The sequence below is a fragment of the Bos indicus x Bos taurus genome, chromosome 1 (assembly GCF_003369695.1).
Source record: "Bos indicus x Bos taurus breed Angus x Brahman F1 hybrid chromosome 1, Bos_hybrid_MaternalHap_v2.0, whole genome shotgun sequence".
Lineage (NCBI taxonomy): Eukaryota > Metazoa > Chordata > Mammalia > Artiodactyla > Bovidae > Bos > Bos indicus x Bos taurus.
Genome location: NC_040076.1, coordinates 44,993,318 through 45,013,103, shown reverse-complemented (window position 1 = coordinate 45,013,103; position 19,786 = coordinate 44,993,318). Strand labels below are relative to the sequence as shown.

Sequence of the window (19,786 nt, the reverse complement as noted above, 5' to 3'; positions counted from 1 at the left end):
GATGTGGTGGAGAAGTTTCCATGATGTACTAGGGGACAGTGGCCTCTGGGTTGTTTTCCCATCAGCTAAAGGAGGAATCAGCCTATCATCCATGCTGGTGGTGCCTGCTTGAATCAAGGTCTGGGGACATGGCCCCAGTGAGAAGACCAGGTTTTCTTCATTAATTGTAACCTGGGACAGCTGAGACTTGAGCTTCTATAGCTTTCAGGTCAGACTGAAAGTGATGCTCCAGTGTCCTCCATGGAAGAGTTAGGGGAACCTCCCTCCACAGAGCTCTCCTGCAAGGCTGTGTGTCTTCAGCTGCAGCTCCATGGCCCTGGTTCCTGCCATGTAAAACCTTGTTCACTCCCATCAATAAGTGTAGCTTCGGTATAACTCATCCAGCCTGTGGGATGGTATAAACACATCCCACTTCTGAGATTAACTCTAGTGCTCTCCCCACCCTTTGCTAGCCATCTCTAATTCAAAAGAAATGTCTACATTGAGGAAAGAAAGTGAAAGTTTTAGTTGCTCACTTGTGTCCTACTCTCTGCAATCCCATGGACTGTAGCCGGCCAGGCTCCTCTGTCCATGGAATTCTCTAGGCAAGAATACTGGAGTGGGTTGCCATTCCCTTCTCCAGAGGATCTTCCTGACCCAGGAATTGAACCCAGGTCTCCCACATTGCAGGCAGATTCTTTACAATCTGAGCCACCATGGAAGCCCTACACTGAAGAGCCAAACACAAATGAGATCAGTTGTACACATCTGGCCTGATGACCATCACAGAAAGTGCATATGGAATTCAAGAAATCAGTTCAGTGTTCTGGGAGTTCTCTGAAAACATGCCTTCCCCCACATGTGCCCTCTGAACATAGTCTTAGGCTCCCATGAGGCATCTCCACCTGTCCCCCATCTCCAGATCTATGGAGGCCTCTTAGTCCCGCTCTCCTTGCCAGGATGAAAATACCATCCAAGCATTTCCTGCTGGCTCTACCCACTCAAAAAAGCTCCTGCTGGCACCAGTGCAGCATCTCATGGTTTTCACTCATCCTCTCATTGGGGCCCACTCCCATCAGGACCAGGAGCCCATCATCCATGATTCCATGCTGGGCCACAGTCCTTACATCAGTCCTTACTCTTTGACTCTCTGTCATCTGAGAACAATTCCTTTTCCCATGAAGACTATAAAAGCAAATCTAGCCTCCACTTTATGACAGATCGTAGCTCAGATGGTAAAGAATCTGCCTGCAATGCAAGAGACCTGGGTTCAATCCCTGGGTCGGGAAGATCCCCTGGGGTAGGGAATGGCTACCCACTCCAGTATTCTTGCCAGGAGAATCCCCTGGACAGAAGAGTGGTGGGCTACAGCCCATAGAGTCACAGAGAGTCGGACACAACTGAACGACTAACACTACTACTAGCCTCCACTCTGCTGCTGCTGCTGCTGCTAAGTCACTTCAGTTGTGTCCGACTCTGTGTGACCCCATAGATGGCAGCCCACCAGGCTCCCCCGTCTCTGGGATTCTCCAGGCAAGAACACTGGAGTGGCTTGCCATTTCCTTCTCCAATGCATGAGAGTGAAAAGTGAAAGTGAAGTCGCTCAGTCATGTCTGACTCTTAGGGACCCCGTGGACTGTAGCCCACCAGGCTCCTCCATCCATGGGATTTTCCAGGCAAGAGTACCGGAGTGGGATGCCATTGCCTTCTCCAAGCCTCCACTCTATTCTACCCATATTTGCATAGACCTTGGGATGGATCCTATTTGGGAGACCTACATGTGTTTTTAGAGCAGAGGAGACATTGCTGAATACAGCATCTCAGAGTAACACTGGTCTGGCCACTAGGCCAGAATCACAGTCATTACCTTATAAACCTTTTTCTTCTTCCCCTGCCATCTCCCATGCCCATCATTTAATCTATAGTCTGGCCACTCCATCCTCTTGATATCTTTCATGTAAAACCCCTTCCATCCAGTCTCACTGCTTCTTACATAGTTCTCCTCTGTCCTTGCCTACACAACTGCTTTAGTTCTTGATTTCTTTGTCTGCCACCAGACTTGCAGCCTAACTGTTCACTCTCTTCTTATCTGATCATGTTACTTCCCTAGTGAAAAAATTTTAATGGGCCCTTGTCATCTAAAAATGATATCTAAATCCATGGTATGCAAGACCCTCCATGAACTGCCCTTCCCTGCCCGCCCCCGCTCTGCTCTCATTGCTTCCTGGCACTCTTGGCTCTCAGGCCTTCAAATTCAACATGCCACATGACTTTATGCTTCCCTGACTGTGTTCTTCCTGCAAACTCCACCTAGAATACAGCTCTCATGCCTACCTACTGATCACACCCTCTAGGAAGGCATTTCTGTCTTCCCCCCAGCACCCATCATCTTTCCCCATAGACTTGTCTTCTCTGAGACCTTGTCTTATGCTTTCACAATATTTATAATGCTTCAGTATAATTTGGCTTACACATATCTCCCAATCAATCAAGGACACCAGGTCTTATTTTCTCTCTAATCCTGGCATATAGTGCCAAGTCACATGGTAAGTCCTTAATAAATATTTGCTGAATAGGTAAATGGGGAACTCTGCAGGGCTCCCTACAAAACCTGACTCCTTTGGCTTTGCATTATAGGAATCATTTCATCAGACCGAGTAACTTCCCCACCCTTGAGGGCAACACTCATACCTACAGAAGCCCCCTTGGAGAGAATGGAGACAGATAAAAAGCAACCAACAGCTCCTGCCTCAGGAGAAGATCTTGGTGAGTATGTCAGTCAAGTCCCACTGGATGCTTAGCCGCAAAGTACCAGAGGATTTCAAATTAGGGAGAAAAGAGTCCCAGTTCTGGATCAATACATTTCACTCAATTTTATGATTGATAGGGACATTTTAATTTAAAATTACAGTTACTTCTAATGACTTACTGTGGAATGTGCTCCTTTCTTTTGCAGACATAGAAGCAAGTGCCAAGATCTTTAATAAAGTCTTCCTCAAAAAATCTAGATTACCTAGTCCTTATTCCTAAACCACATGTCATTCCTAATCACACATAACTTAATATATGAATGCATATTAGCTACTTTGTTGTAATCTTTGGTGGTGGTGGTTTGGTCGCTAAGTCGTATCTGACTCTTGCAAACCCATGGACTGTATCCTGCCAGGCTCATCTGTCCATGGAATTCTCCAGTCAAGAATGCTGGAGTTGGTTGCCATTTGCTTCTCCAGGGGATCTTCTTGATCTGGGAATCGAACCCTGTGTCTCCTGCATTGTAGGCAGATTCTTTACCAACTGACCCAAGGGAAGCCCAGTTGTAATCTTTAAATAATTTATTACTCCGCAGAACAGCTGCAGCAGGACACAGTTAAAGGCCTTGAAATGTGAATAATATGGATTATAATAATATGTAAATCAAAGTTGCACGCAATTGACCAGGAGGCATTATAAATATTTATAGCCTTTACTACTTTTTCATTGTATCATCCATCCTCAGATAACATCACTGACTTTAGCTCAAGTCCAACAAGAGAAACTGATCCTCTTGGGAAGCCCAGATTCAAAGGTATGTTTGATTGGCTACAAATCTTACTTTTAAGAAAGCTATCTTTGTTGGGTATATTAGTCAACTGTTGCTGTGTAGTAACTACAAAATCTTAGTGGCATATTCTTTTTTTAATGTTTATTTTTTTTACCTATTTATTTTTGGCTGTGTTGGGTATTCTTTGCTGCACGAGCTTTTCTCTAGTTGCGGCAAGCAGAGGCTACTCTCTAGTTGCAGTGAAAGAGCTTCTCATGGCAGTGGCTTCACTTGTTGCAGACCGTGGGCTCTAAAGGCACACAGGCTTCCGTGGTTGTGGCTCCTGGGCTCTAGAGCACGGGCTCAGTAGTCGTGGTGCATGAGCTTAGTTGCCCCGTGGCGTGTGGTATCTTCCTGGATCAGGATTTGAACCTGTGTCCCCTACATTGGCAGGCAGATTCTTTACCACTAAGCCATCAGGGAAGCCTAGTAGCATACCCTAAAAAGGATTTATTTCTCATATGTCTACAAGTCACATGGAGGTCAGCTGATTTAGGATGTGCTTAGCTGGGTGATTCTGTTTCTAGAAGCAGGTACAGCTGGGTCTCTTAAGGTTAGCCTAAGGTCTGCTCCACATCTGTTCATTTTGGTACCCAAGATGAAAGACTAACAGTGACCCAGAAGAAGCCGTTCTCCTAATGATACAAAGTAAAGAGAGAAGGAGTCCAGATATACAACAACATTTCAACCTCCTTGTGTTATACCTGCCAATATTCAATGGCAAAAGAAAGTCACAGAGCTAAGTTCAAATTGAAGATAGGGGAAATATACGCTTTCCATGAATATAGAGAATATTTTTGAACAGTAATCTAATCTACCAAAGTAAAAGATATTATATGATATAGACCAGTGTTTCCTTTTGTGATCTGTTTTTCTGAAGTATAAAATTTAATAAATTTTAATATATGTATATATTCATGTAACCATTGTCATAATCAAGATAATAAGTACATGCAACACCTCAAAAAGTTTCATCATGTACCTTTATAATCCCTCCTCTTCACTTCTCCCACCTAACCTCTAGTCTCAAGGTAACTATATTATAGATTGTTGCTGTTGTTTTTCAGTCACCAACTCATGTCCAGCTCTTTGCAACCCCATGGATTACAGTGTGCCAGGCTTCCCTGCCCTTCACTATCTCCTGGAATTTGCTCAAACTCATATCCATCGAGTCAGTGATGCCAACCAACCATCTCATCCTCTGTCGTCCCCTTCTCCTCCTGCCCTCAATCTTTCCCAGCATCAGGATATTTTCCAGTGAGTTGTCCCTTCACATCAGGTGATCAAAATATTGGAGCTTCAGCATCAGCCCTGCCAATGAATATTCAGGGTTGATTTCCTTTGGGATTGACTCATTTGATCTCCTTACTGTCCAAGGGACTCTCAAAATTCTTCTCCAGCACCGTAAATTTGAAAGCATCAATTCTTTGGCACTCAGCCTTCTTTATAGCCAACTCTCACATCCATACATGATTACTGAAAAAAACATAGCTTTAACTAGATGGATCTTTGTCAGCAAAGTAATGTCTCTGCTTTTTAATATGCTGTCTAGGTTTGTCATAACTTTTCTTCCAAGAAGCAAGCATCTATTAATGTCATGGCTTTAATCACTGTCTGCAGTGATTTTGGAGCCCAAGAAAAGAAATTCTGTCACTGTTTCCACTTTTCCCCCATCTATTTGCCATGAAGTGGTGGGTCCAAAGTCATGATCTTAGTTTTTTGAATGTTGAATTTTAAGCCAGCTTTTTCACTCTTGTCTTTCACTTTCATCAAGAGGTTCTTTAGTTCCTCTTCGCTTTTTGCCATTAGAGTGGTATCATCTGCATATCTGAGGTTGTTGATATTTCTTCCAGCAATCTTGATCCCAGCTTGTGACTCATCCAGCCTGACATTTCCCATAATGTACTCTGCATATGAGTTAAATAACAGAGGACAATATATGGCCTTGATGTACTGTTTTCCCAATTTTGAACCATTCCATTGTTCCATGTCCAGTTCTAACTGTTGCTTCTTGACCCTGCATACATATTTCTCAGGAGGCAGGTAAGGTTGTTTAGTATTCCCATCTCTTTCAGAATTTTCCACAGTTTGTTGTAATCCACACAGTCAAAGGCTTCAGTGGTCAATGAAGCAGAAGTAGATATTTTTCTAGAATTTTCTTGCTTTTTCTGTGATCTAACAGAAGATGGCAATTTGGTCACTGGTTCCTCTTCCTTTTCTAAACCCAACTTATACATCTGGAAGTTCTTGGTTCACCTGTTGAAATCTAGTTTGGAGGATTTTGAGCATTACCTTGCTAGCATGCGAAATGAGCACAGTTGTATGCTAGTGTGAAAATTCTTCAGCATTGCCTTTCTTTGGGATTGAAATGAAAACTGACCTTTTCCAGTCCTGTGGCCACTGCTGAGTTTTCCAGATTTGCTGTCATATTGTGTGCAGCACTTTAACTGCATCATCTTTATAGACTAATATGCATTTTTGGAGTTTCACATAATAGAAAATAATATATTATGAACTTCCTTTCTGATTTCTTTTACTTATCATAACTATTTGGTGATGCATCCATGTTGGTATATGTATCAACAGACTATTCCATTTTATTGCTTATGAGTATTCCATTGCATAGATATATAATAATTTATTAAAACTTCATGACATTTACATTACCAGTAAAGTATGCTATTCTGTGACCATTCATGTACAAGTCTTGTGTAGACATATGCTTTCATTCTTTTTGGACAAATTGCTATAAGGGGAATGGCTAGATCATATGTAAGTGTATATTTAACGTTTTAAGGAACTGCCAAACTGTTTTTCACAGCAGTTGTATTTTTTTGCCTTTCTGTCAGCAGTGTATGAGGGTTCCAGTTCCTCCACATCTTTTCTAACACTTAGTATGGTTAGCCTTTTTAATTTAAACCCTTTAAAAAAGTATGTAGTAGTATCTGTGATTTTATTTTGCATATCCCTAATGACTAAGGGTGCTGAACATCTTTTCATGTCCTTATTTGCCATCTGTATATCCTTTTTGATATGTCTCTTTAAATTTTTTCTATATTTTTATTGTGTTGCTTATTTTCTTATTGTTGAGTTTTAAGAGTCTTTATATTTTCTGGTTGAAGATCTTTTTCAGGTACATATTTCACAAACATTTTCTCCCTATGTGGCTTCTTTTTTAATTTTAATGAAGCTTGGTTTATTGATTTGGTTTTTTTAGATTGCATCTTTGGTGTTACATTTAAGAAATCATTGACTAAACAGAGATCACAAAGAGCTCCTCCGTTTCCTTCTAGAAAGTTCTCCTGTTTCCTTGTAGAAGGTTTCTACTTTTAAATTTAAGTCTATGATCCATTTTGAGTCAAATTGTGTATATTATATAAGATATGAATGAAAGTTTATTTTCTTAAGGATATCAAACTGTTCCACCATGTTTGTTGAAAAATTATTGTTCCTCCACTGAATTTAATTGGTACCTTTGTCAAAAACCAATTGTCCATATATACATGGAACTATTTAGGTGTTCTCTAGTTGTTCCATTGATCTATTAGCTACCTTTCCATCAATACCACAGTGTCTGGATCACTGTGGTTTTATGATAAGTGCTGCAATTGGGTTGTGTTAGTTCTCCAACATTGTTTTTATTTCTCTAAAGTTGTTTTGGTGGCTCTAGGTCCTTTTGTATTCCTAGCTAAATCTTAGGATGAATTTATCAATGTCTAAAGAAAAATAGCCAGCTCATATTTTTATTAGAATTTCATTGAATCTGCAAGTCAATTAGAAAGCACTGACAGCTGAACATTATTGTCCTCCTACCTATGAACATGGTATATCTCACCATTTACTTAGGTATTATTCATTTCTCTCACCAATGATTTTTAGTTTCAGTGAAATAAAACATAAAAGTAGCATTTTAAGTATCAGTTTCCTATTGTTCATTGCTAATATGTAGAAAAACAACTGATTTTTTTGTACAGTGATTTTATATTCTACAGTCTTGCAAAGCTCTGTAGATTTTTTTGTAGATATGCTGGGTTTCCTATATACAGAACTATGTCATCTAAAAGGAAGATTTTCCTTCCTCCTTTCCAACTTGAGTACCTTTTTTCTTGCTTTTCCATACTGGCTAGCACCTCCAGAAAAACACTGAATTGAAAGTGAGGATTGATATCTTTTTCTTATTCCTTATCTTATAGAAAAAACCATTTAATCTTTCACCATTAAGTATGTTGTTACCTGTGGTTTTTTTTTTTTATAGATATCCTTATTGAGTTGAGAAAGTTCTCTTCTATTCCTGCTCCAGTGAGAATTGTTATCAGAAATGGATGCTAGATTATGTCTAATGATTTTTCTGGCTTTATTGAGATAATTATAAGGTTTTTCTTTTCTTTTAGTGTGTTAATATGATAAAGTAATTGTTCTTGAATTGTAGATTAACTTTGCATTCCAGGGACAAATTCCCCTTGGTTATAGTGTATTCTCATTTAAATATATTGTTGATTTAATTCCCTAAAATTTTGTTTAGAATTGTATTCAGTGAGGGATATTGGGCTGTTATTTTCTTTTCTTGTAAAATCTAGTCAAGTTTTAGTGTCAAAATAATACTGAATTTTTCAATTTTCTGAAAGGGTTTAGAATTAGTATTGCTTCTTCCCTAAATATTTGGCAGTATTCACCAGTAAAGTTATCTGAGCCTCACATTCTCTTTGTGAGAAGTGTTTTACTTGTAATTCATTATAATTGGAGAAGGAAATGGCAACCCACGCCAGTACTCTTGCCTGGAAAATCCCATGGATGGAGGAGCCTAGTAGGCTACAGTCCATGGGGTCGCAAGGAGTCGGACACAACTGAGCAACTTCACTTTCTTTTCTTTTTTTCTTTTCTTTAATAGGTATAGGACTATTCAGTATGCTTTCTTCCATAGTGAGCTTTCATAATGTTTGTCTTTCAAGTTATTGGTCTATATCATCTAAGTTGTCAAATGTATTTCATTTTCTTTTATTTTGATATCTGCATAATCTGTAATGATGTCATCTCTCTCTTTCCTGTTATTGATTATATGTGCCTTTTTTCTCTTTCACCTAATCAGCCACACCATAGGTTTATCAGTTCTTTTGATCTTCCTAAAAGTTCAATTTGGGTTTCATTTGTGTATTATTTTTCTGTTTTCCATTTCATTTATTTTTACTTTGATCTTTATTATTTCCTTTTTCTGCTTAATTTGAGTTCAATTTGCTCTTCTGATTTCTTAAGGTTCAAGATGGTTTGAGACCTCTCTTCTTTTTAAATATGAAATTCAGTGCTACAACATTTTCCCTAGGTATTATTTAAGCACCATCTAAAAATGTTTGATATACTGTGTATTCAGTTTTACCCTATTCAAAATACTATTAAATTTCCTTTTGGTTTCTTCTTTGGCTTATTAGAAGTAGGTTACTTAATTTCCAAATATTTCAAGATTTTCAAGAGATCATTCTGTTACTGATTTTTATTAATAACTACATTGTTGTGATATACTCTGTATTTCCTGAGTCATTTTAAATTTATTGAGACTTTTTTATGGCCCAGAATATAGTATATCTTGGTGTGTATGTTTTGTGTATACTTAAAAAGAATGTGTATCTTCCTAGTCTTAAGTGGAATATTGTATTAGTTTGCTAGGGCTGCCAAAACAAAATACTATAGACTTTGGCTTAAACAACCAAAATTTATTCTTTCTCAGTTCTAGAGTCCAGAAGCCTTATTTCAAGGTATTATCAGGTTTGATTTCTCATATTGGAAGTTAAATCTTCAACATAGGAATTTTAGGAAAATATAATTCAGTCCATAACAAGTGTTCTAAAAAATGTCAATTAAGTCAATTTGCTTGGTTATATTGTGCAATTCTTTTATATCCTTTGTGATTTTCTATCAACTTGTTCTATCAGTTAATGAAAGAATACCAAAATCTCTAGCTCTAACTGTAAATTTATTTATACTTTCTTCTTCTGTCACTTTTTTTTTTTTTTTTTCTGCTCCATGTATACTAAAGGTCTGTATTTAGGTATAGACCTCAATTACTTAGGATTGTAATAAACTAATGAATTGATTCTTTATCATTATAAAGTGACCTTTTTTGTTTATGGTAATATTCTTTGATGATATGGTTAGGTTTAAATCTATTATCACCTTGCTATTGTTTTTCATTTGTTCCATCTATTCTTTTTTCTCTCTTCTTTTTCAGCCTTCTTTTGGACTGAATATTTTTACGATTCCATTTTACCTTTTTTGTTGTCCTCTTAGCTATAACTTTGTTTTGTTATTTTAGTGAATAATTTGGGGTTCATAGAATGTGTCCTTAACTTTACAGTCTACCTTCCAGTGATATTCCACAACTTCATAAACAGTTGAATGTGAAGTATAAGAACTTTACATTAGTATAGCAGCTTTTCTTTCCTGGCTATTGGGCTATTACTTTACTTTTGCATGTTATATAGATCACACTAAATTGTAATTATTTTTGTTAAACAAGCTATCTTTCAGAGAGAATTAAATAATAAGATAAATATTATGTATATTTACCTATATAGTTACCATTTCCAGTGCTCATCATTCCTTTGTGTGCAGCCGTATTTCCATCTGGCATCATTTTCCTTCTGCCTAGAGAACTTCCGTGAATCTTCCTTATAGGTTGGGTGTGCTAGTCATGAATTCTTTCAGCTTTTGTATGTCTAAAAAATATTTTGCTTGTTTTTTTTAAGATATTTTCACTATAGAATTCTAGATGATAAGTTTTTGTTGTTGTTTTGGTGTTTGTTCTTTAATATATAGGACATGTCTCTGTTGCCTTCTCACTTGCTTTCTTTATGATGAGAAATCTGCCACGATCCTTCTTTGTTGTCCTAACATGTCTTTTCTTCTCTGCTCTCTTTGAAGATCTCCAGAAATTTAATTTGGGTCTTTTTTTATATCTTCCATTTCTTAACTTTTTGACCATGTGGATTATAGTGATAATAACTGTTTTATTGTCCTTGTCTGATGATTCTAACATCTATGCAAGTTCCAGTTTGACTCTAAATGATTTATTTTTCTCATTATGGGTAATATCTTCCTGTAAGGAATTTATCCAGTTGGGTGCTGTGTTGGTGGTTTAGTCACTAAGTCATGTCCGACTCTTGTGACCCCATGGACTGTAGCCCGCCAGGCTCCTCTGTCCGTGGGATTTTCCAGGCAAGAATACTGGAGTGGATTGCCATTTCCTTCTCCAGGGGATCTTCCCAACCCAGGAATCAAACCCAGGAATCGAACCCAGGTCTCCTGCATTGTAGACAGATTCTTTACCAACTGAACTACGAGGGAAGCCTGTTGGGTGCTGTTTATGTTTGTTATTCTTAATATATTGTTGGATTTTATTCTGGGGTGCAATTAAATAACTTAAAACCACTTGATCTTTCTGAGCCTGGCTTTTAAGGTTTATTGGTAGGAACAGAACTATATTTTAGTATAAGGCAAATCATTTCCCACTACTGAACCAAGATCCTTTTGACTACTCTTTCCAGTACCCCATAAATTATGCAGTTTAAACCAAATTACTTTTGGATATTAGCATAAGATAAACCTATTTATAAAATTAAATCAATAGTATCATCCATATCATGTATCCCAAAGATAGGATTCTGGATTTTCACAAATTCAAACCATCCACATCACTGCTTTCATCCAACTGCTTATAGTATTAAATCAAATATCCTCAAACAGATTGTTTTACTTATGACTTCTCCTCCACCTTTTTTACAAGCTCAAAAAAACCAAATGCTCAATGTCCTCTCTCTCTTAGGTCCTCACGTGCGGTATATCCAAAAGCCTGACAACAGCCCCTGCTCCATCACCGACTCTGTCAAGAGATTCCCCAAAGAGGAGGCCACAGAGGGGAACGCCACCAGTCCACCGCAGAACCCACCTACCAACCTCACTGTGGTCACTGTAGAAGGGTGTCCCTCCTTTGTCATCTTGGACTGGGATAAGCCACTCAATGACACTGTCACTGGTGAGAGCATGGCATGTGGACTATTGCTACGGTGGGAAGCATTGATAAGATGATGCTTTGGGGAATGTGGTACCTCAAGTCAGACTGTGACCCTGGGTGATGTATCTCAGGAACAGCAAGTCCCTGCAGAGTTCTGCTGTCTCTGTGGCAGATGATTTTCAAAAGTGTCATAAGATGGGAAAGATCGTCTTTTTCCTGGTTATGGTCTCTCTGTTAACCTAGCAGATCTCTTAAGTTATATATCTTCTTTCTTTGAAGGTATATCTCATCTTTCCATTACCAGAAAATTACAAATAATATATGAGAAGTTGCCACTGCTAATAGTATTTAAACCAATTTTCCTTTCACCATCCCAATTTCTAGATTGATCTAGAACTTTGAAGCAGGCTAAACATTATTATTTCAGTCATTTTATGAGAGTTTTTTTTACTTTAAATTTATTTTTAATTGGAAGATAATGGCTTTACAATGTTGTGTTGATTTCTGCCGTATATCAGCATGAATCAGCCACAGGTATGGTTTTTAAAAATTCTATTCCTGGTCAGTTTTCCGCCCATCTTAGGGAATTTTGATTCTGCTACTCCTCATAAAAATGATACTGAAAAATAAAAAACTCTGAGTCACTCTTTGAATTTGTTATGTGGGATTTTAATTTTCCTTATTGAATAAGAGAGTCAGACTAGAGAGAAGAGGGGAGGGTGGGATGACTAACCACCCAAATCAGCTAGAGGATGAAGCAAATAATATGAGTACATGCATGTCCTGCTTCCACATGCCCAAGGTGGGCAGATGGAACAGAGGGGCCCATGAGAGGCTGTCAGAGGGAGGAGAGAGCAGTACACAGGGTAAGGTGAGGAGTGGGGAGATTCAGGAGCTGTCAAAAAGTTTTCTTTGAATAAAGGAGAAAACAGCAGCTATTTCTCCTTAGACAAAACCATTTAGTCTGGGCAGCTTCCAGTGTAAGCAGCTTGTTGTTATTCGGTTGCTAAGTCATGCCCAGCTCTTTGCGACCCGGTGGACTACAGCACACCAGGCTTCCCTGTCCTTCACTATCTCCCAGAGTTTGCTCAAATTCAGCAGCTTGTCTTTGCTTAACTGGCCTTTAAAAAAAAACAAAACCATATTTTGTGAATTTCCTTTCTCATGCAGTTTTGACTAGTCTTCTTTGCTTGGGATTATGCCAGTAGGTACTATCATCCCAATATCTAAAAATCAATCAATTTGTAAGTATTGATTATTTACATGTATTAAAAGGTTTAAAATTCTCAATCCATATGCAGTGCTGAGACTTAGTTCTTACAAGACCAAATGATTTATAAAAATTTCACTTCCCTTAAAGATATAGAACATCGAATTGGCATTGGTTAATATAATATGTCTAATAATCTAATACACATTCACTTGGGTATGATTTAGCTTTTGAAAACAGCAGGATTTTCCTTTCTGTATTTTCCTTTTATCATGATATAAATGATAGCTTTTTAAAATTATATAAATCTGTAATCTCAAAGTATCATAAATAGGATATACTTTATCTAACCAATTAGTTTTGACATTATTATTAATATTATTAAATGTTAATGAGCTGTTGAGATCTTTCACTAGATACTAGGCTTCAGTTCACTTAGTCGTGTCCGACTCTTTGCGACCCCATGAATCACAGCACGCCAGGCCTCCCTGTCCATCACCAACTCCCGGAGTTCACTCAGACTCACGTCCATCGAGTCAGTGATGCCATCCAGCTATCTCATCCTCTGTCGTCCCCTTCTCCTCCTGCCCCCAATCCCTCCCAGCATCAGAGTCTTTTCTAATGAGTCAACTCTTCGCATGAGGTGGCCAAAGTACTGGAGTTTCAGCTTTAGCATCATTCCTTCCAAAGAAATCCCAGGGCTGATCTCCTTTAGAATGGACTGGTTGGATCTAAGTCCAAGGGACTCTCAAGAGTCTTCTCCAACACCACAGTTCAAAAGCATCAATTCTTCGGTGCTCAGCCTTCTTCACAGTCCAATTCTCACATCCATACATGACCACAGGAAAAACCATAGCCTTGACTAGACAGACCTTTGTTGGCAGAGTAATGTCTCTGCTTTTGAATATGCTATCTAGGTTGGTCATAACTTTCCTTCCAAGGAGTAAGCGTCTTTTAATTTCATGGCTGCAATCACCATCTGCAGTGATTTTGTAGCCCAAAAAATAAAGTCTGACACTGTTTCCACTGTTTCCCCATCCATTTCCCATGAAGTGATGGGACCGGATGCCATGATCTTTGTTTTCTGAATGTTGAGTTTTAAGCCAGCTTTTTCACTCTCCTCTTTCACTTTTATTAAGAGGCTTTTTAGTTCCTCTTCACTTCCTAACAATTTTCATGGATAAGGACCACATGTATAATAATAATATTTTATACATAGAAATAAGTCAGTATTTAGTCACTATTTACTTAATGTTTTAAACATTGAACCATATGCCCTGATGATCTATTTTTTTCCATTAAATACCACATGACTTCAAATATAATCTTTTACAAACCAGTAGTTCAGATAAGACAGAGATTAATTCTCATATCATTAGAAATGGTTTTTCAGGAAAGGATTAAGAAAGGTAACAAAAGAGAGGGAACATATTCTTCATTTCCCTAGTTGACTTCTGTCAGTAATCTTTCTTCTAATTGATAGGTGTGTATTCACCTCTAGTAAATACATCCAAATTCTGATGCTTCTCCATGACCCTTCTATACCAAAGTAGAAATAGGTACACCATAGAGATTGCCCATAGCCTACATCCTTAGACAACTTAAAGTTAAGTTAGTCATAACTTGTCATTTTGTGATATGTAAAGAGCATGTGGAATAGATTTAAATCCCAGACCAGGTATGTTCTAGATAATGCAACTTGAATCTATAATTAGCCTCTTTGAACTTCTAGATTTTTATTTGTAATAATAATAATTCCCATTGTTATCAATTTGTTGTGAGCATAAAACGTAACAGGGAATTCATGCAGCATAAATTAGAAGCTGTTAAATTAACATTTGTCAGCAGCAGCAACAGTAGGACTGGCAGCAGTAGTATCACCATTATAATTTTCATGCTGCACTGACCAGACTATGATGTTCCCAACCTTCATAATAAATGATTATCTTCTAAGTGACTTATCTCATAAGGGGGTTAAAACCCTCTGAGGGGGGTAAAAGAGACCACCTATTCAGTGTCAGTTCTTTGTAGATTTTCTTATATCCTTACTCTTAAAGAAACTATTTTTTAAATCCCCTATCTTAAAATAAGAAATATGAACACACACTTTTTTGTTGTTGGTGGTAGAGTTTTAGAATGTTGGTGCATTTATGAAAAAGCTATTATCACTTTAAAAAATTAAAAAGGAAAGATACATACATTCTAAAACAAGAATTCTGGGAAAAATTCTAAATACCTTTTTAATTATGAAGGGAACTTCTAGATCCATTTTGAAAACTCCAAAGTTTCAGGACTAAAATCATATTAAATTAACATTTAAACATTAGGAATGACCCAAACAAAGATGGTTTTTGAAGGTGACTGCTTTCATGGATGAACCAACTGGAATATCATATAAACTGCTCGTTCAATGACTAATCAGCACTTGAATCTTTTGAACTGGAATCTTTCAAATTTTCAAGTTCTAAGATACAACTCAGGGATAATAAAGAATAATAAAAGACATAATAATAATAGGTACCACCTGTTGAGCAAAATACTATTAAGCACTTTTCATATGTTCCTGCTTTAATCCCTATAAGTAACACTATGAAGAGACACTGTGGACATTTTACAGATGGGAAAACTGAGACTGAGATCCAGGCAAGTGGCTTGGTCTGTTTCTTTCCATTAAGTCATGCAGTTTCCTTTTTTAAAAAAAAAATCTGTTTTACTTCCATTCTGATTACTCCCTTCTTTTTCTAGTAAGTGCCCCTTTATGGCTGAGGGAAAAGTATAATTTGAATATCTGAATTCAGGATGCTCCCTCTCCCTCTCTTTCCATGCTCTGTTAGAATAAAAAGTCAACTGAGACAAAGATTGAGAGTAGAGAGTCTGAGGAAGACATACTATATACCAGCCATTAGTCTTTTAAAAGCTGCATTCATGTGTCCAGATACAATGGCCATTGCCTTCTAGTCTAATTTAAAATGGTTATAGGAAATTATTCTGAAAAGGTGGTCCTACATCTTGGATATTTTTAATTTACCATTAAAGATCCTTCCCAAATTAAAATTGGTGATTATAAGTCTACATGAGTTATCCTATAATTTCAGCTTTATTTCCAATATTATCTCCTACCTTTGGTCTCAGCACTAACAGCTTAAGTCCTAGTAACTCACAATCTTCCCACTTTCCCCAAAGCCCACCACTTGTGTATTTCTTCATATTGACAGAACTGTTTTTGAGTGGGCTTTTGTAGTTGTTTGTTGGTTTTTGTTTGATTTTTGTAATCCTCTTTGTGATCTCATCACATGTATTAAACTAAATCCCAACTGACAACATGGAAAACATATTAGTAAATTATATTCTCTTATTCTGAAAGTCTTTCTCTTTTGATTAGCCCTGTAAGTTCATAGAAAGCTACCCTTTAGGTAAATTTATACAGATCTCTCTACTGACTTTACAGATAAAGTTTCATTTTGTTTTGTTTTAATTCAAGGATAATTATCAAGGGGGCATATATAAGCAATATGTACAAGACTTATGTAACTTACATAAGCAGTAGGTACGAAAATCTTGTAATTCTGTAGTTCAAAATAAGGGACTCTGGGAAAGTATAGTTCATTATTTGGTTAAATGTTATTTGCTGCTATGGTTTTAACTGTTACTTGCAGCAGTACCATGTCATCAGTGACCATTTCTCAGCTACATTATAAAGCCCTATGAGCAGGAAATGTGCTTCTGCTGAAGCACCACTCCTCATAGAATGTTTCTTACAAAACTGCACTGGATTTTCCAGCAATGGCAGTTGATCTGACTTACATATCAAAATGATAGGTTACCATATACAGTGCTACCCCAGGAGTGTCATCACTTTACACAGTTACCAGGCCTTTCCTGCTCTGGTAGAGAGAAAACAAAAATGATCCATGTGTAACTCCCCAAATGCTTTGGGACCTTCACCATCAACTGATAATCTCCATCTGGAAGTTGCAAATGTGTATGATCAATAGGTCTCAGGCCTGCAATCTCAGTTGCTCACTTTTATGAGAGTGACATTTTAGGCTGTTAGCTTCAAGAACATTCAGTTTGCCAGAGCATAAAGACAAGTGTCTGTTGGCCTTCTTGCTTTTCAGAATATGAAGTTATATCCAGAGAAAATGGGTCATTCAGTGGGAAGAACAAGTCCATTCAAACAACAAATCAAACCTTCTCCACAGTAGAAAACCTAAAACCAGACACAAGGTAAGCCACCAGTGCTATTACAGGTGAATTCTGAGAGTGTAAAAATCATAACAAAGGAGTGAAATGACATCATCCTTCTCCATCCGAAGGCTTTCTGTACACAGCACTAGAGACTCCTAGAGTCATGGTTTGCAAATATGCAACTGACTGCTGGGGATACAGGAACTGACAAGTCGGTCTTGTAAGTTAACATTAGAGCTGGGGACACTGAGAGGTAGAAGGCCATTAATATCAAATATTGATATCAAATACCAAAGCTTAGCAGAGGAAAAGTCTACAGACCAGAGAAAACTGGAGTGTGGATGGTATAAACTAGATTTGAAGCACAGAAAGTTGGCTGGTGTGCTGGAAGAGGAGGCTGGGAAACAAAAGCCACATGACAAATGCAGGTAAACATTTGTAAGAGTTAATGCTTAAAATAGTTACAGACTAAACACAGCATTCCTTTGCTTTGGGATCTTTTTATTATAGACAATGAGAATAGATTTTGTTTAAATGGACATATATTAATTGTTCAATAATAACTTTTCTTGGCATCCCTTATTACACATTGATACCAGGTTGTTTATCTTGCTGTATAGTTTTGTGATTCCTTTTTAAATCTAAAATATGTAATAATTTATCAATTTATTTTATTGATGCAAGAAAAATAAGAGCCTTAGACATTTCTAAAAATGTAGTAGGGAAGGGGGTTTTGGTCTTGTGTTTGTTTTACACAGCTAAATCATTAAATGTATTACTCAAGCCAACTCTCAAATGGATATAGCCAAGTACTGCCCTAATAAAGCCCAAGTGCTAAATTCATTTCTGGACTAAATTTCACTCTGTGGGAAATCAATTTCTTCCCTCAAACTCCAAAACACCATTTGATAAATTGTCCCTGCTTTCTGTATAAAACAACAACAAAAAAGAAATCCTGACATCTTAAGTTATAGTGCACCAGGCAAATACAGATCAATTTTCCAGATTGAGGAGTTTTTCAAGAAAGAATATTTCATAACCTGATGAAGATTCTCTATGTTGAAAAAGATCAGCGAAGGTGAAACCTGGAACTTCAGCATCAGAGATTTTCTGTGTGTGTCATATTTTATTTCTCGTATCTCTCATTGTCATCTGACTGAATTGAACTGGGTGTTAGTGTGACACCACAAGAGCCTGTTTGGCTCTGACAGCAGGGAGACTCCTGATCTTTTCAGGGGAAAAGGAAGCATCTAATTCATTAGAGATGCTCTGCTGTATATAAACCATAGTCCTATACTGCAAGAGTAACATCTTTCCACAAGTGTGGGTTTTTTTCCCTTAAAATTGTCTGTTTTGATTCATAATATGGAAAATTTTGCAAATGTTAATTTTCTTAAAGAGATTCAGTTCAGTTCAGTTCAGTCGCTCAGTCGTGTCCGACTCTTTGCAACCCCATGAATCGCAGCACGCCAGGCCTCCCTGTCCATCACCAACTCCCGGAGTTCACTCAGACTCACGTCCATCGAGTCAGTGATGCCATCCAGCCATCTCATCCTCTGTCGTCCCCTTCTCCTCCTGCCCCCAATCCCTCCCAGCATCAGAGTCTTTTCCAATGAGTCAACTCTTCTCATGAGGTGGCCAAAGTACTGGAGTTTCAGCTTTGGCATCATTCCCTCCAAAGAAATCCCAGGGCTGATCTCCTTTAGAATGGACTAGTTGGATCTCCTTGCAATCCAAGGGACTCTCAAGAGTCTTCTCCAACACCACAGTTCAAAAGCATAGATTCTTCAGCGCTCAGCCTTCTTCACAGTCCAACCCTCACATCCATACATGACCACAGGAAAAACCATAGCCTTGACTAGACGGACCTTTGTTGGCAAAGTAATGTCTCTGCTTTTGAATATGCTATCTAGGTTGGTCATAACTTTCCTTCCAAGGAGTAAGCGTCTTTTAATTTCATAGTTGCAGTCACCATCTGCAGTGATTTTGGAGCCCCAAAAATAAAGTCTGACACTGTTTCCACTGTTTCCCCATCTATTTCCCATGAAGTGATGGGACCAGATGCCATGATCTTCGTTTTCTGAATGTTGAGCTTGAAGCCAGCTTTTTCACTCTCCACTTTCACTTTCATCAAGAGGCTTTTTAGTTCCTTTTCACTTTCTGCCATAAGGGTGGTGTCATCTGTGTTGGCCAAAATTAGCATGTATCTCAGTAAAAGCCCATTTGATGAATTTGGTTCTGCTTCCTTAGCCAGATTAACAGGGAGAAGGCCTATTTTTACCATAATGCATTTTAAGGAAACAGTAAAAGGTCATTTAATTTGGACTTTTCAATAGGTGGACTTGGGCTTACAGAACTTGCTTTTTATTCCACTTTAAAAAAGTGAGCCACGTAGCACACAGAAGGTGCACTGAAGGGCATCCAGTTTCTAAGTGTTCATTGTGTTCTGTTTCTGAATCAGGCTGTTCTCGGGTTTCACAGTGCACCTATTACCTCATGATCAGAGGTAGAACACAGTTATGCCAGGGACATTTGAAACATAACTTGTTTGTAAAAGGTTTGCGTCTGCATTCAGCTGACATTTACCTGGTGCCAGTGACGTGGTCAGCCCCGTGCTTGGTATTGTGCCTACAAACAGGAGTAAACATCCGGCCTGTCTTTGAGGAGCTCCAGGCTAATGGGGCAGACGGCTAGTGACCGATTATTGTACACAGAGTGGTGAGAGTTCAGGTAGAAGTCTGCACAGTGGGAGCCCAAGGGTGGCATGTCACATAGTCTGGGGAATCAAAGGAAAGACAAAACTTCCTGGAGAAGGTGACACTTAGGT

General features: G+C 38.1%; 1 protein-coding gene across 20 annotated transcripts in view; it reads left to right on the top strand.

Annotated features, from left to right (window-relative positions):
• ABI3BP (ABI family member 3 binding protein) overlaps positions 1-19,786 on the top strand; it is a 293,162-nt gene that overhangs the window by 245,328 nt on the left and 28,048 nt on the right. For all 20 annotated transcript variants that reach the window (XM_027560481.1, XM_027560135.1, XM_027559801.1 and 17 more), the window contains 4 exons: positions 2,617-2,745; positions 3,476-3,544; positions 11,373-11,582; positions 16,890-16,998. In XM_027560481.1, the coding sequence (XP_027416282.1) occupies positions 2,617-2,745; positions 3,476-3,544; positions 11,373-11,582; positions 16,890-16,998 (517 nt within the window). The remainder of the gene's footprint in view (positions 1-2,616; positions 2,746-3,475; positions 3,545-11,372; positions 11,583-16,889; positions 16,999-19,786) is intronic.